At 37.4% G+C, this 18,694-nt stretch overlaps 1 protein-coding gene across 2 annotated transcripts in view; it reads left to right on the top strand.

The window, feature by feature from the left end:
- ITGA3 (integrin subunit alpha 3) overlaps positions 1-18,694 on the top strand; it is a 1,049,629-nt gene that overhangs the window by 541,848 nt on the left and 489,087 nt on the right. For both annotated transcript variants that reach the window (XM_044055141.1, XM_044055142.1), the window contains exons 7-8: positions 10,873-11,066; positions 12,588-12,676. In XM_044055141.1, the coding sequence (XP_043911076.1) occupies positions 10,873-11,066; positions 12,588-12,676 (283 nt within the window). The remainder of the gene's footprint in view (positions 1-10,872; positions 11,067-12,587; positions 12,677-18,694) is intronic.

The following is an 18,694-nucleotide window of genomic DNA, read 5'->3' on the forward strand; positions in this document are numbered from 1 at the left end:
ATTTGTATTCCTAGGTGCATTTCTTACTTGTTATAGTGTCTGAGGTCAAGAGTGAAAAAGGTCCCTGGACCAATTAACTAACCGGATTAAAGAAGTATAATTGACTAAATAAATGATTAGACTTAAACAAAAAGTCTGTTAAGCAGATTGTAAGTAAACCTACTAGAGGACACACAATTCTTAGTTTGATTCTAACTAATATGGCTGATTTATACACTACTCTTCTGGTATCTCATTCTGCAGAGAAGTCTGACCACAGACTTGTGAACTTCTGAGGTCAGAACATCTCCTTTAAACTCCCAAAGACCCTTAACTCAAATCCTAGTGAATATAAATAACTACAGATTTGCCATCCTCTGTCTATTCTATGATGACTGACTTGATCTGTGGCATAGAGTGACAAAGCTGTGACTATATCACAAGTGGCCTGAGTTGGAGTAGTGGCTTTGACACCTGTAAGAGCTGCCTCAGGAGACTGGGAGTGAGTGGCCAAAGATGTTTCTAGCTCTTATCACATGGGTGATACCAAGCAGGAGAACTAGCTGTCTATCCCATGGAACCCCATGTCTTCTGAGCCATCATTGCCATGTGCATTTACAGTGTGAACTGAGGAGAATTCTTGGGGGGCAGCTAGTGGAGCTCAGAAGAGCCACTGGAGGGGAGGGGAGTCTGCACCAGGGGAGAGGATAGGTTACCTGCAGGACCAGTAAGGCCTGGCTCGCTCCCTACCCAAGCAGGACTGACTGGGCCATAGTGTTCTTGCTTGCATGAGAATCCTGAGTTCACAGAACCACAGAATAAATGAGCCAGTTAGGTGCAGATAGAGAAGACACTGGGCTCAGTCCAGCAGTGGTACAAAAAAAAAAAACATCACTTATGTCTGACTAGAGCCACATGTCACATGAAATTAAAAAAAAAATCTCTCTGGTGGTCCTTCCTCATAAACAAACTATGTAACAACAGAATTAAACACCTTAAATTGTTTAGCAGATCCAAACTCTTCCTTAATTATTTGTCAGATCCCAACCCCCTCTTCTCAAGAATAGTATCAAAAGCATTACAAAAGCTAAACAGAAACAACACTATCAGGTCCACTAAAGGAGCCCATGAACTCAGGTTGAATTATTAATCAACCCAAGACCTACTAAAAATCCATAAACCCAAATCCAACGTAGAGTATGAACTCCCACTAGAAATAAGGTCCCTGACTCACCCCAAACAATTTAAGCTAGCAACCAAAGACCACTTTAAAAAACACTGGTCCTGCCATTGTACTCACCCTCCCTGATTATTACCTGCCTTTTATAGTACAGTCAAACTAACTTACTAAAATTTACCATTAACTACTTCATCTTATGCTTCCTGTGCAACCTCCAAAGCTTGTTCTACACTCAGCTCCCTGAAATTCTTATGTAACCATTTACGTTTCTGCTACTCTTCATATAAAACCTTATATTTACTCAACTGTCTTTTTAAACCAAAACATACAACTTATTCTACTTTTTTAACAGTCCCTTTTTTGTTTATAGTACTGTTTTATCTGTGAGCAATATACATGTATGTAGCTTATGTATTTTAACTACCAAAATTCTCTATTGCTATTTTTATTGAAATGTATCTGTATTGCTATTTTTATTGCATTGTATATCTTTGGAGCTTTTCTCCCCGGGCCTCCGCTGATAAAGGAGAATAGCTCAAGCAGACACTCCCGGTCAACACATGTAAAATAAATAAAATAAGCCAAAGGTCATTATCATTTTTTTCTTTAGCTATTTTAAAAAATAAAAAACAATAACCTACATTGCACTGAACTTATTCATAATGATGTCTGCTGTTATGATCCAATAGACATGGTCAATATCTTTGCAAACAAATGTTGTGTCAACCCCCCCAAGACTTCTCTTTAAATCTTGAAATAACTGAATCCCTTACTCCTCCAATTAACTCTAAAGATTATTTACTGAAAGTGGCTAACACACATCCTCCTTAGAACTTGACAATATATCTGCATGTTGCTTGCTTAATAGTGTCAGATATACTATTGCAGGCACACATTTTAAACTGGTTTTAAAGTTTACTGACTGGTTTTGTCCCTGATGACTGGTGCACTGCATTGGTGATGCCCCTGTATAAGGGTGGCCTCATCTGCAAAGCCAAGCAATATGTTATAAGTAACCTTATAAACTATGATATTGAAAATCTTATTAGACTTGACTCCCAGTTATGTGGTAGGATGATAACAATCTGCCTGAAGGAACCCACCCAGTGCAAGTTGTGCCTCATCAGAAAGTATGAAAGTGGTCAGTGGTGTCACTCAGGGTTTGAGCCTGAGACCTCTCTTTGTCATTTTTCTTCTCAGATCTCCAAGCAGTGAGTCAATACCTCTGGTTGGCAAAGGTTGCAGATGACTGCAAACTGAAGCTTGCTTTCAAGTCACCCATTGATCTCCAACCCCCCAAAATGAAGACCCCCCAGTTAAACTTTTGGTTTGCTAAATATGCGTTCAAGCTAAATGTTAAAAAGTATAATATTTGGTAGACAACCCCTCCCCTCATCATATTGTATAGATAGCACACCACTACTAAGTGAAAATGTAGTCAGGTACTTTGGAACTTGGGTTTGATAACTCCCCCTATTTTGACCATCATGTGTCAATGGTTGTAAGGAAATACTTTTATTTAGCACAACTAATTTCCAAAGGAATGTCATCAACATCTAAAGATGTAATCACTTCCTTATACACAGCATTGATCAGGCCAATTATCAAATACAAGGCCCCTTTCAGGTTTTATTTCACTATATATTAAAAAAAATTCAAAGGTTCCTAACCAAAAAGATCAAAGGCCTAAATTTCCCAAGTTACTAAAAGGGGCTGGAAGCTCTATCCCTTTATTTAGTGTCTTATAGACTTTTGAGGGGAGATCTCTGTCTCACTTCCTGTGCCATTAGAGTCCTGACTGTCCTGCACCTCCTGTATCTCCATCAGTGCTAGAACTGGAACCTACATCTTTAACAGTAGATAAATAAAATATGATGGCCCAGTAGATCTATAACTCAGCATCTCCCAAACCTCTGGAATAAACTTGGTATGCATATTAAGCATTGCAACTCACTGCCTTCCTTTAAACTTAATAGTGTCAGACATGGCCTTGCAACCACACAATAATATAACTGGATGGGTGTCCAAACATTTACTAGTGCATTCAGTGGTATTGCCCTCCTGGACAAAGGAGGTACAGCATGAGTGTAGGTCCTGGCTAGGCAGGAATGGTCATAAGATTTGGTGTCCTTGAAATATAGATGAAATGTATAACTCAGTGTCTGATTTGATGGTAATATGCTATTAAAAATATTTGGAAAGGGTATTCGTAACTAATTGCATTTTTGACAGCCAGGTTTATTTTTTTTTCAGCTCTGTGACTTTGTACTGTTTGTTGCACATGCTCTCAGCTCTGTGACTTTGTACTGTTTGTTGCACATGCTCTCAGCTCTGTGACTTTGTACTATTGCACGTGCTCACACCATTGGACATGACTGTGCATTTCAGCAGGTTGTACTAGTGTGCTGGTTGCTGCTGCTAATGTCTTTATGACCATTTGAATCAATGAATTTCAGAGATAAATGGCATAGATGTTTATACTGAAATACTTTTCCCGAGCCTGCAGCTTCACTTCAATTGAATTTGTGCTGGAGATTCGGTTTGGCAGTTATTGGTGAATAAAAAATGGTGGATTTTCAGCTGTGTTTCACTAAAGCTGTAATGATTTTTTTCAGTGTAATTACTGGACTGATTAGTGGGATATAAAATACTTTATTTTTTTGAATGGGTTACAGTACTTTTCAGTGGGAGGTACGACAGTTAATGCATAATTAATAGAACATGCCAATATATTGAATAGTAGATAGCAGCATATTGTTAATTGAAAAGTAATTTGTCACCACTGTCTGACCTTTATACAATGCCCTTTTGGCTGTTATGTACACCTCACCTTTGTTATGTGGAATATCTTCCATTATGGAAACCAAAATGCCCTTTTTGAGTACATCTGTGCAAAAATAGAGTTCTGAATCAGACTGCCAAACTGAAAAGCAGTAGCCATAAAAAAAAGACTGCCAATGAATGTTTTTTTAATTGTGACTCCCCCAACTAAATTCCACCACAAAGTGGAGCTTCACCTCCAACACTTCCCTTGCTAATTTTAATTAGCTCATAGGCCACAGTGTGTGACCGACCATGACCAAATCACTTTACATCTTTATGCATGTGACTAATTAACTGTGAAAGTTAAGAAAGTGTTAGAACAATATTCAGTCTTGTCAGCCCTCTGGGAACCTATGTAATAATCGTTGACATAGCATACAGCATAGGATTTTATGACAGTGATTAAAATTAGGAAATTTTTTGACTGATTAATGCTTAAAGCTATAAAATGACTTCACTAGTCCAGTCCCCTCTCACAAAAAAATACTTAGATGTATTTTTTTTAAAGAACATCTCTTAATCATAAAATTTTAATAAATCTTTCAAAGTTTCTGATTGTAAATGTAGGGTGTTGTTTGTCTTTACAATCATCACATTAATGAAGAACACATACCAATTCTGCCTTCCATTAGCTGCACCCATCCTGTGAAATGGTAACACAGACTGCGAGATTAATTCAGAATGACTGGGTAACAACAAAACACTTCAGTTTTCAAAACTTTACAGCAAGATGCACCCAGCTGTGTAACTTTAAGCCCAACACTAGACAAAAATTAATGAAAATAAAATACTTATGGCTTCACTGCATGTAGTCGTTACTTGGAAACAGCTACCTTAAAAGGGTAAAAGTTGAGGTCCATCGAGGACAAAAAATAAAAATCACCTTGTTGAAGCCAGATAAATTTTTAAGAAAAATGCACTTGTTTTTAGTAGAGCTGCATACAGATGTGCATTATCTCTGTAGTGCCTTTCTAACTTAACTAATTTCCCCTGATGGGACTCTAGAGGTTTGTATTCTAACTTCCAGTGATCGCATCCTGAGCTTTTTGACAAAATCAAGTGAAGTCCTCACAGTTTAAATAAATGTTTCTACCGTCAGAACTATAGTTATTACTAAAGAAGTGAAAATGGCAAACTATTCATTACAGAGGTCACATTCATTAGCTTCTTGATCTTAAACTGATTTATTACTCACAGTAACATGGAAAATATTATTTTTATATTATTTTGTCGACAATTTATAATATCTCAGTATCCACCCAAGCTGCCCATATATAGTCCACAGCATTGTGGTCATGAGCTTTCGTATTAGTTTAAGCAGTTCTGTCCTTCTTGTTTGGTTGTTGAAATATTTCACAAAATATGAAAATTCCATACCAAAAAATAAATACTATACAAGCAACTGTTACTATCTCTTTAGCTGCACTCCACAGAGGTCAAGTGTAGGTGCAATTGTGTTGCCCATCATTTTAACTTAAAGATTAAGCGTTTCAAAAGCTTTTTTTTTTCTTTTTATTTAGAATTTGTTGACTAGGTTAGAGCAGTGATCCCATTAGACCTATTTCACTCTCAATCCAGAGACTGTGTTTATTGTATTGTATTGTATTGTATATAGCATTTTTGAAAGTGGTAATGTAAATACAAACAGGTAATACCAGAAGCCCAAAGTGTTACTAGGATGATCCTAGAGAAACACCTGGCGGTATTACTAGGGCTTAATGAGTTAAGCATACCACAGAGAGAATTATTTTATTTCTATTTTATAAAATGAATTTGTAAGTTAGTTTAGCAAAGCTCGGGGGGGGGGGGTGTGAGTCTGACTGACCAAAAGACACATACCAAAAATGGGCTTTACTGAATCCCACTACAAAATAATCTAAACTGTACTTGAGGAAGTACCCCCCCACCCCCCATGTGTGTGTGTGTGTGTGTGTGTGTGTGTGTGTGTGTGTGTGTGTGTGTGTGTGTGTGTGTGTGTGTGAGTGTGTGTGTGTGTGTGAGTGTGTGTGTGTGTGTGTGTGTGTGTGTGTGTGTGTGTGTGTGTGTGTGTGGAGGGGGGCCTGTCTCTCAACATCCCTGATACTTAAATAATAGCATCTCATGCTTTCAGGATTCAGCTTTTGACCTTCAGTGTAGCATTTTTTTCAGCTCTGCTTATCTGTACTAATTCCTTGAAAGGGTCACTGCATAAAACAATCTATGGATGTTAAGGAAGGTAAGTTTTAATGCACCAGCTTTAGTGCAGAATGTATTGATGAACTCATGGACCTTAATGTCTGGATTCATGTAGGATTCTATATATTGAGAATACTGTAAGCCTGAATTATGCATGCCACCCTGTTCTGTATTGTGTGTTTGTGTGTTTGTGTGTGTGTGTGTGTGTGTGTGTGTGTGTGTGTGTGTGTGTGTGTGTGTGTGTGTGTGTGTGTATGTGTGCATAATACATCAGTACGCATTCTTCCATATAACAGCAAAGTTGTGTAACTTTAAAGTCATAGTACCGAATACATCTAGTTTGGCTCACACCACACACACATGTTGGCAAGCCTCATCCAATTCTTAAGATGCCAACACTTGAGCAGTGTAAGTCATCACTAACATTTAATTTCCTTTCAGACATAAAAATAAATATTCTACATAATTGATCTAAATAAATAACTTAGTAAAGATATCAAAGTAGCTACAACAAGGTCTCAAGAAATCAGTGTAAGAAAAACTGATTACAAACTCATACACACATACAGTGAACGTTTTTTGGGAGTTCATGCATACTGTCCTAAAAGGCGGTACCTTGGGGATCTCCCCGTAATGGGAACTGCCAGTGATTTTTCACCCAATGACCTGAGTGAGTTAATAGGGACATATGATAACAACAGCTCTTTTAAATAGCTGAGAAATAAAAATTAGAAAATGTACTCCAAATATTTTATTAACAACAAAAACAAAAAAAAAATAATCCCTATCATTGTGAGATGGTAGCAGTAAAGGAGGGGATGGTTCACAGAAAACAACATAGTTACTTTATTTTGTTTTACATACTTGCCATAGCATGAAAGTGCTTCCTAACAGTTTTGTAAAATAAAATATAAAGTGAGGTCCTTATGGGAGCTTTGTGTGTACATCATAATTGTTCCATATATGAGTAAACCCACTGAAAGTGAGATAATTTAATGTATGTATAAAAATCTGATTAAAGGCTTCATTCACCTTGGAGTTTCGATATTCACTGAAATTGACTACATTTTCCACTTTTATAAATTCCACTCGTATGCAGTTACATTTTCCAGGGATAACAGCGTTAAAAAAATATATATATATAAATATATATATATATATATATATATATATATATATATATATATATATGTATATATATGTTAGAGTATGAGATGAACATATGATGACTTATTTTTGGTGAGCAGTGATTCACTATAAAAAGTGGAATAGCAGTGGATGTGTTGAGGGATATTTTTCATTTAAACTGCATAATTAGCAAAAGCTACTATTGCTCATGACCACTCGTCATGATGTGTGAGTGTGTGTGTGTGTGTGTGTGTGTGTGTGTGTGTGTGTATGCGAGAGAGAGAGTTTATGTATGTCTCAGTGTACAAGGGATCAAATAACATTCACTGTGATTTTTTTTTTCAGTAGCGTTCAGGTTTGTTTTTTTTTCATTTGTTTTCTAGCCTCCATCAACAGATGCTACTTCAACAGGACATGCACTTACAGAGAATATTATGATCAGGTTGCCAATCATAACCCAGTTAGTTTTATGTTTGAAAAATGGGTTCCAAGATATTCACCTTGTGAGAGACGCATCAGAGGTGAATTTTTTTTTTTTGGAAAGCTTGAGAGGTGTAATTTATGAAATGCACTTTGAGAACACATAAGTTATAATCAGCCATCTGATCGCAATTCTTCATAATGTATGGGAAGTTTTAGTTACCCTGATATACAACCAGTTATAAAAGTGCATAAAAGCAAAATGTCCAGCAGTCAACCTCCTCCTTCCAGTGTCAGGGACAAATCCCCTAAATCAAGGACACATGACTTGCAAAACTTGCAGAGTAGGAGTATTTAAATTAATATGTATTTTGTGAAGGAAAAGAAGTTCCTAAATGTAATGAGTGTCCTTAGTACCGTCTTTATACACAAAATAACAACCTTTAGGAGGGACAGAGGACATTTTTGAGTTAAATTCAGGGACAACTGAAAGGTATGCTAACGGGTTTTAAAGCTTTTGGCTGAGTAAAGATTTGCCTTGGTTCTGGCAGCCATTTGTTTGACAGTGCAGAGTGCATGACAGCTTTGAATGCTGTCAGTAGGTTTCTGATACTCTGTGATGGCTCCATGACAGTGCAGACTGTGTGACAGCTTTGAACACTGTCAGTACATTTCTGATACCCTGTGATGGCACTATGACAGTGCAGAGTGTGTGACAGCTTTGAATGCTGTCACTAGGTTTCTGATACTTTGTGATGGCTCCATGACAGTGCAGAGTGTGTGACAGCTTTAAATGCTGTCAGTACATTTCTGATACCCTGTGATGGCTCTATGACAGTGCAGAGTGTGTGACAGCTTTGAACACTGTCAGTACATTTCTGATACCCTGTGATAGCTCTATGACAGCGCAGAGTGTGTGACAGCTTTAAACGCTGTCAGTAAGTTTCTGATATTCTGTGATGGCTGCATGACAGCGCAGAGTGTGTGACAGCTTTAAACATTGTCAGTAGGTTTCCAGTACCCTGTGATGGCTCTATGATAGTGCAAGGCTCTCTAATAACAAAAAGGATTTATTGTAATAAAGTTTAGGGTTCTTAAATGTAAGTCTTGCTGTAACATTTTTTCTTGCTTTCAAAGCATAGTCAGTGTACTAGTCAGTTTCATTTTCTTTTTACTTTATCTGTAAAAACTGGAAACGTTACAAAGTAGTGCCTCCCCTTAATTATAACTTCTGTTTTGTTTGTAGTTACTGCTGCCATTTTTTTATTTAGGCTATTTATGAATTGTTTTTCTATATTTTTTTTCCTTCCAGTGTGATGAATATCACCCTCTAGCCAATGACCAGCCTGCCCTTTTGTTTTCTTTTACCTCCAAATGGATGCCTGCTCATCTCCGTGGGGAGGGGCGATGTATAGTGGAAGTGTGCCTTACTGTAGCCCTCATATTGTAACCCAGCTGGGAGGGCAAGAGGTGTAAGGCAGAAGTCCATCCTGGCACTGTGATTTATTTTTTCTGTATGCTTCCCCTTAGTGGCTAGTGGCACTCTGCTGAAGCAAGGCCAACAGTACTCAGCCCAAGGCTCTGTGTCCATCTGCACACACCAAACTCCTAGCCAGACTGTGAATTATATTGCCATTTTCTAAGCATTAACTGGTATTATCTCTAATGCTGGGTGTACTGATTGCTGAAAAAGCAGGAGAGGGCAGAGACAATGAACATGAAATATATAGAACAAGAAAACAATGGATTATGTTAGCCAAACAGGTGTGACATTTATAATTATCAAGACACCAATAATGAAACTGCTTCTTGAATAGGTGAGCCATGACCTACTCTGCCTGTTTTTTGTTTTTTATGTCAGTAAATAAAAAAGATAAGAGGTCAAATTCAGAAGTCTTGTATTACAGCTTTGTGGAAGATTTCACTGAAATGTAACACTGCAGCTGAATTTCTAGCAGTGATTCAGAGATAGGGATACAAAAAGTGCCCCCAAAAATGATTAAGTAAGTAGTTTAAATTGCAGAAGGTTAGTACAGCACTCCTTCTCTGAGTTTGGAATTACCACCAGCATTCTGATTTATTATTTACACAGTAAAGGAAGGGAGATGGAAGCTGTGCTTGCTAGCAGATGTTTCCTGAATATTCTAAAATAGACCATTTGCTGACCAGTGTGTAACATAACTGTACAAAACAGTGACAGCAGCCTTCTCAGGATCTTCACTTCCTAAGCACTGCCTGCATAAATGATTATTAAAAAGTTCAGAGGACCGGTCTGTAACAGTGAGCAATAATGCTCCCAGGCATCATCAGTCTCAGCACTGATTTCATTCTTTTGTGAATCTCACGTTTTACAAGGCTTCACTGCTAAGCACAAACAGCTTGCACAGACAACATGTATTTTTTTGAATTGTAGTGAGTCGTTATACTTTGCTGTTCACCATTACTAATCCTTGTGGCTGAGTGCAAAGTGTTATGAGTTCACAAAAAAAAATCCAACATGGCATATTAAGAAGAAGAAAAAACGAAAAGCTCCATCCAACACACTGTGTCCCAACTTTATTAATATGGTAAGAAGTTTTGGTCACCAAAAATTAGAACTTCATCGGAAACATCGTATAAAGCAGTACATTTGTTTAAATAACAAAACCAAAAATTATGGGGAATAAGTGTGCTAACTGATATTAATAAAGCTGGAATATGGTTTTATTAGTCCCAATTATGATATATTTGTAAATGTATTTATTTTATTTTATCTAAATTTGTCATGAATGTAAAGGTCTAATAATTAGTTGATGTCCCTTTTTGAAAATTGTGTTCTTCAGGTTGTGGTGTTTATTTAATTTCTATTTATTTGCTATAATTGAACCTTTACCTTGCTTATATTATTGTGTGAAAAGTGCCTCCATGTTGCTCGTTTACTCATTTCTTGAAACAGACTACAAAAGGGTATCTCTCAGGTTTTAGGAAACAACATTGTTTTATCGTATGTTTCCTGGAAACAAATGCAGTATTTTTAAAGTGTTAGTTAGTTACATAGAAATTATTCCTGTATACAGTGGTAGTGGTGGTGGTGGGGGTGACCAAAATAATTCTGTATCTTTTCTGTAAAAAGTGATGCATTTAGTCTTATTATTCAGTATATTTTCTTCTTTTTTTCTTGGTCACAGCTGGCAAGATCTCATTGTTGGAGCCCCATTTTATTTTGATTGGAAAAAGGAGATAGGTGGGGCTGTCTACATCTACATGAATGAAGCTGGGACATTTCAGGAACAGCCAAGCGTAACTCTAAATGGTGCTGCTTGGTCATCATTCGGTTTTGCTGTTGCCAGTATAGGAGATGTCAATCAAGATGGCTTCCAAGGTAATTTTTAATTAAAAAACATGGCTCCTGAAAAATGAATGAGTAGAACAGGGTAGTGGCTAAAGTAATTTTATTCGTTAAGAGTTATTGTTCTAATCTCAAGACATTGATTTTAGCAGACTACAGTAAACAACAAGATATAATGATTTCCATGCAAGTACTTTTAGGATATTTCCAGGAAAGCCCTTTAGCTACATACTGACAGTGTCTTGTGCATGCCTTCAGAGGATTTTATGCTACTCATGACATCAGTTCCAGTAACTTGACCAATGGAGAATGAACTGTATACAATTCCGTAGAAGTTATATCTGAGCAGCTTTGTTTATTAAAAAAATAAATGTGACAGTACAGGAAAATTATCAGTTCAATCATTTATACTTGTTCAAGTATAGGAAAATTATCAGTTCAATCATTTATACTTGTTCAAGGTTGTATCCTTGTAAATAATTGTTTATTTATTGATTTACTATTGATTTATTTGACATTTGTTAACTGGTATTGTCCATCTGAGCAAAACCCTTTTTCAGTAGAGGCCCAGGGAGAAAAGTTCCATAGTACAAGTAAGCAAGAAAATTTACAAAATTAAAGATGAATACAGTGAAAATGTTATAATAAAACAGTTAAGCAAATGTAGAAAAAGCTCCACAGTACAATATAGTAAAAGGCATTATAACATTGAAGAAAAAACATGGCAAAGAAATGTACAATAAAACATTTGAATGAATTTATATAACATTGAGTAATCTTCAGAGATAATTGTACAATACAGAGCAGTGAAGTGAGTTATGGTAGTAGGGAAGGGAGGAAAAGAGAGGATAGTGAAAAAAAGGGCGGGTTCATGTGGGATGAGTACAGAGGCAAATCCAAGGTACCTTTTGAGAGTTTATTGAATTCATGGATGTAGGAAATGTTTCAAAGGTTCATGGGGAGCTTGTTCCATGCAAGAGTAGGGAAGTAGCTGTAGAGATTCTGTCCAGTAGATTTATTAGGTTTGTGAATTTGTAAGACACATTGGTCAGAGCTTCTGAGGGATAAAGGGGGATTATAGAGAGACAAGTGAGGAAATGCTAGAGCAAGAGGAGGGCTTATTCAAAATAGTCTGGATAATGAGAAGTTGGGTAAATAAGAGTCTATTAGGAAACTCTAGCCAGCTGAGTGTCTGGAGAGCATGACAGTGGTGTGATCTTGAAGGCAGATTGGCTGCAAATCTAGCAACTTTGTTGTAGGTGGTTTCAAGTTTGGAAAGTAGTGAAGACTGTAAATGATGAAGTACTTGAAAAAAATCTTCTTCTGCACAATAAAAAATAGTTCCACATTGACATACATTAAAATACTGCAGTATCATTATAACAGCAAAGTCACTGCAACTGCTTTCTTAAGTCTTCAACGGTTTTCAGTGAAATGGTCTACTCTGCAGGTCAGTGGTATGGTTTGTATTTAATAATTAGTTCTAGTTTGTTAGCTTTTTGAGTTGTGATGGCTCCAGATTTATATAGGTGTCTTTGTGTTTTGTTTCCACAGACCTAGCAATTGGTGCACCATATGATGGTTCAGGAAAAGTCTTTATTTACCACAGTAATGAGAAGGGACTAAATAGTGAACCAAGACAGGTAAGATCCGCTGTCCGACTGCATTCACATTCTAATTAAAAATAAAAAAAAATGTGAAGAACCTGAGAGTCATTTAATTACTGCTTCAGCATTACAAAAGGCATGCTAGACAGACACATGTGCAGATAAATACATTTGTAGTAGAGTCAAATAATTTTCACTTCCTTCAATTTTAGCTGTGTGTCCTGGGTCAACATTTGCATAACACATTTATGTGTTAGCATTTGATTATTGTAAATGTGTGTTAAAAGGAAGGAAACTTAAATACTGATTGGTTGTTTAGAATATCATGATATATGTTAGTCTTCTTCTTTCAACTTTTCCTGATTAGGGGTCGCCACAGCGGAACTCCGGCATGCTAATGATTGGCAGTATATTTTTTTACGGGTGCCTAGGTGCCAGCTCGACGCTCAACCTTCAATGAAGGCACGCCCATTCTACGCATGTCTTTTGAACACTACTTGACCACAGGGAGGACATGCAGACTCTACACAGAAGACTCTACTGCCGAGAATCGAACGGGAGAACCCCCTTGCTGTGAGGCAACAATGCTACCACTGCACCACCGCGGCTTATATGTAAATGAAATGGGTGAATTGATTTTCAGTCTGATGAAGTCTTTTGGAAGACAAAAGCACTTAATTCTCATGTATGTGTATATGACTGTATGATTAAATTGATAACTTTTAGATTTTATTTATTAATTTATTGTGTGTGCATTGGTATAGGAATAGACTCAATCAAAACTACATTAATATCTTAACAGTACAATGCAGATTCACAAACTACAAAAAACAAATAAGCTTAATTCTGATGCCATGTGCTAACAAAATATTTCACATCTGATTTTGGCAAACCTTTTCTAATGCCTTTTTGTGTCATGAACAATTAATCTGCCATCTGACACTTTACAGTAAATACTACCAAACATTTAGGAAGAAAATTCTTTAATCTGATTTGCATAAGTTTATAGTCCCCATTACATCAGTGTCCTACAATTACTAATCCACTCCTTACATCTCTTTCACCATAGAAACTTAATAGTCTCTTCACATATTTGTGACTACTGAATTTCCTGACACAACCACTCAGAACATGAACAAAAAGGATTTTAAAAGTTTATGGAACGTCATCCAAACCTAATACAGACTGGACTTATAACAGTGTTCCAGACAATGCCCAGTTGTGTAGTAGTAATACATCAGTCCAAACAAACATTTGAAAATCTAAACACTTGCTATCTCTGGCTGGAAAGAAACCTGTTGCTTGGAGAGTAATAGTCGAACAGACTGCAGCACATCAGAATGTTACACTTATAAACCACTTTTCCACCAGGGTATGGTAAACGCTACACCTTATAATTTTTGAAATTAGCCCATTTACCTAAACAGGGTTTCACTGTTCCCTATTACCTTTCAAGATGTACCTCTGCCTATAGAACAATGTATGTAATTTTCACCATTAATTCCACTAATATCTTTCTTGACATGCCAAAATCATTCGCTTGTAACAATATATTGGATTTGTGTAATAATGTGGCATGTCATATTTTCTGTGATTTAATCAGTCTTGACGGGAAAATGTGTTTTTTTAACTTTTTGATTGTACGCTGTCTACCAAGATCTCCAATCAGTTTAAAATGTTTGCCTAATCATATGATCTCTTCACAATGGCTGTTGACCTGTCAGCAAAATGGAGGCTGTCTAGTGCAGGAACCCTTCAACTTTTTATAACGTTTACCTTCCTAAATATGCAGTGTTCTTGCCACTCTTGTCACCAAAACTGAACCAAATTGTTAAGTGGTCAGAAAAAGCCACCAGTCAAACATCATTAGTGATTTCAGACAGGGTATCAGAATACAGTTAGTAGTATTTTTTTTTTGTCTTAAGCCCATGTAAATGAAGTCATAAGGTTTTAGAATTGCAAGTAACTCAGTCCTCTCATCAGCTGATGTATAGGCACATAGCACAAATAACCGAACAGGTGTTGTGTGCTTCTGTAACTCTAATAAGCAAATGTCCCATTTTACTATGAGCAAAATTTAGTACAACAACAATAAGACTGGAATTAACCATCAAAATAGCTGTACCAAGAGCATAAATCACTTCACAGTATCCATAGCACCTGATGTCAATACAACTCAGACTGTTTGCAGTGCTCTACTAGCATAAAATAAGTGTGTAATAAACAAGTATTATCAATGACATAATAGCTACACCAGCTCAGAACTGTAGGGCATGTGTAAACTTAATGTCAGTATTAACATTCAGTCTGTCTCTGTATCGCAGATTAACAGAGACCAGACTGCAATCCAGGGAACTGGTTTTGATTAGCAGCCCTGGCATTGGAGGAATCAGGAAGGAGAGATGGGAAGTGTGAATGGGCATAGCCTGCTCACTTCTGACATGAGGTGGGGGGGGGGGGTTATACACATGGTAGGGCACAATAGACAGTGCAAGTTCCCTGACTGCAAAAAAAAAAAAAAAAAGACACTACTTATTCTTCGGGGGGGGGGGGGGGGACAGGGCTGCTTGGAGGGAACACCCCTTGTGGAAGGATGAAGATAGTCTCCATGGTCAGTCCATTGTATGCGTCACTCTAGCTCATTAGTGAGAGCAAAAATCTCAAAGCAGTCCTGAGTGCTGTGTGAATGATGGTCATACCCAGTCAACTGTCACCCTGATGATGAGGAGCAAATAGGTTGATTGTCAGGCAAGGGATGGATGATTGCAGACACTGGGGACAAACGGTGCAAAAACATAAATAAATAATAATACTATTACAATTAACCCAAGACATAGTAAAATTATCTGATTTTTTTTTTGTTTAGGTTTGGGGTCATTTGTGTCTTTCGGTTTCCACCTTTTAACTCTACCAGTTGGAGACTCTATATCAGTAGTCTGAAATAAACCACCATCAATGGCAGCAGCATTGGGTTCTAACACATCAAATTTTGGCCTGGAAGGAATGGAAACAGTAATATGAATAGAGTCTAAAACATCAGGGGAGTTTGCACTGTCTTTTACAGTAAATGAAATGTCAGTCTCAACAGTAGTATCTAAATGTGCTTGGACAGGATTGGGTAAGACCACTGTCTGGTCAGAATTATTTCTGTCCCTTTTCTGCAACCATGAAATTCAGAGCAGTCAAACTATAAATGGCCCTTTTGGAGACACTTCCTACACTTCAAAAATGCCTTTTTTTTTTTTTTTTTTTGCAGAATGACCCTTTTTACTACACTTAGTGCAGCATTGTTTAACTAACAGAGATTAAATAGGTGAGTATCAGACCCACAAAAATAGCATTATTTCAGCTGTGCCCATTAAGTGCCTATTTAAGTGCCTATCAAATCAGCAACTTTAATAAGACTCAGTATATGAGATTATGTGTTATTAATTAACCTTAAAGTAGCACTTTCACCCTTAACTTTACCAATAGAATGCACGGACTGACATTAAAAAGAAAAATGGTCACAGAAATCTGGTTGACTACAGACATCTCATGGGATTCAAAGAGATTTTCTCCTCCCTTGCTAATTGTCTAACATGGGTTAGGTAATTATGATGGACAGAATATCAGATTAGGAGACAGGGTAGAGCTGCACAAACACCTCATTGGCACTTTTATTACCACGTCTCTGCACAATCTGAGACCTAGCTACTAGTGTTCTCCCTACCAGCCCACATGTGGTAGCATAGTCAGCCACCCAACGCACACACACACACACACACACACACACACACACACACACACACACACACCTAAACATCCATGCAACCATAAACAAACCCCATGGCGGGAGGGCTTGGCAAAATGGTTAAGGTATGATTCTAACTTGTGGTTATTGGTTAGGTGTGTACCTACTAACAGTTGTAGCAACTCCCCCAGACTACCATATTACCATGAGGCTTCCCTAGCAAGATTGCTTTCCAAGATACGGTCATGTGAAGACCACAGCAGGAGAGAGTCTCTGAATCTGAAAGGCTTACCGCAATGTGGTGACCTTCTGATTTAAGGCTTCAACACCACTATAAGCCTTTCTGAGTCTTGTGTATCATCCTGTGATGCACAGTAATTTGCATCGCTCATTTACATTTACGTTAATAAAGAGACAGTCAGTCCAAGAAGCAACATTCTGCTGCACATTACATCCAGACTACAACTTAAAAAAGAAAATTGATCCAAATGTAAATAAACAAAAATGTTCCTGCCCAGTTGTATAAGAGAATGTACATATTAAGCTTTAATCTCAGTGGAGTGATTAAACATTCCAAATGTATAACAACTAGCTGGAGAGTCTCTTTTATGTATTGCTGTAACAACAGATCACTGCTTTATTAATCTATTTAGCAAACAAATGGAAGGAATAGAAGAGCAAACTACCACTTCATGTTTTTTCGTAATAAGGACAGTTGTGTCCCATGAGTAGAATATTTGTTTAGAAATAACTACAACTCATGTCTTTCAACTTTGTTCAATAATTTTGGAGTAAGCCAAATTTACTGTGGGCTTAATGTAATAGTTAAAGCCTTTATCTCATAGACACAAGGTACAGGGTTTGAGTCTGACCTTGGGTTGCTGGCTAGGCTTAAAATAGCCCTTCAGGGCAGTTAGCCTAGTATTCACATATGAAATCTATAATGGGGAGACAAAAGCCCAAAATGAGTGAAAATTTTAAATGTTATTCTAATTCACTTAAAAAGGGTGGCCACTGTGGTGCAGCGGTTAGCATTGTCGCCTTACAGCAAGAGGTTCTCCGGTTCGATCCTCAGCTGGGGTGCCTTCTGTGTGGAGTCTGCATGTCTTCCCTGTGGTCACGTGGGTTTCGTCCGGGTACTCCGGTTTCCTCCCACATCCCAAAGACATGCTGTAGGTGGATTGGACACTCTAAATTGGCCCTAGGTGTGAGTGCGTGTGTGTGCCTTCTGTGGAAGGTTGGGTGCTGGGCTGGCAACTCGACACCATAAAACTCCACTGCCAATCATGAGCAGACAAGTGATCCACTGTGGCGACCCCTAACCAAGAAAAGCCAAAAGAAGAAGATTCTACTTCACTTAAAAAGGTTATCAGAACAACAGCATTTACATCCATATGCATTTTCTAAACAATAATAAGTATGTAACTCTAATGTTTGGCATGACTGAATCACTAATCCTCAGCGCATTACCAAAAATATAAAAACACTGAGGGGAAAAGAAAAAGTATGGGGCAAAATCAGGGACAGTTGAGAAGTATGTTCTACAATTATTCTGTTTTCCTAGCCATCCTGAGTCCAAGACAGACAAGACCTTCACAGAGCTAAAAGGAGTTCCAGGAACCGGTAAATCAGTAGAATCCTTTAAAACAAAAAGCAAACCCACCTACAAAATCATATTTCTTCATAGTATTACCCCATGATGCTTCTTTGCCATCCTCAGGTTTATTTTCATACATCAAACACAGCAAAGTATCATTATCCAGACCTTCAAAAGCATGCCAGCAATTCTGAAAATATCCACCATTATTTCACTCAACAAAACAGGATAATTATCAAATAAGGAAGCAAAGCTTGCTGTAGCTTGAACCATTCTGGAGCTTTCTCCACCATGTATCTCCCGACAAGCAATCACTTGGAAGGCATTGTAATACTTTACTTATGCAAATTCATTATACGCATATACAAATATTACAAATACAACTATAAATAAAAAAGAAAAAATACAATTTATTAAACGGTGTTAGAATTTCCCGTGTGCCCTAGCCAAATTTTCCCTAGTCAGTTTGAATACCATATTAGGTGTACTCTGAAAATAGGCCATAGGCCTAGTGTGACTAACCCACTCAACACAACATAATTAAAGTAAAATAAAACAAAATAAATTAAACTGTCACTATTTTTGACATACATTTTAATTTATGGGTACCCTGTCACTATAAATATGGACAACTGGATCCTGGGCAGTGTGAATTCCAGACCAGATGGACTGAATTTATTTCTCTAAAATCAGATAAGCTTCACAATTTACTTGACAGCTGTGC

Source organism: Protopterus annectens, chromosome 13.part0, assembly GCF_019279795.1.
Source record: "Protopterus annectens isolate FY-2018-M chromosome 13.part0, PAN1.0, whole genome shotgun sequence".
Lineage (NCBI taxonomy): Eukaryota > Metazoa > Chordata > Ceratodontiformes > Protopteridae > Protopterus > Protopterus annectens.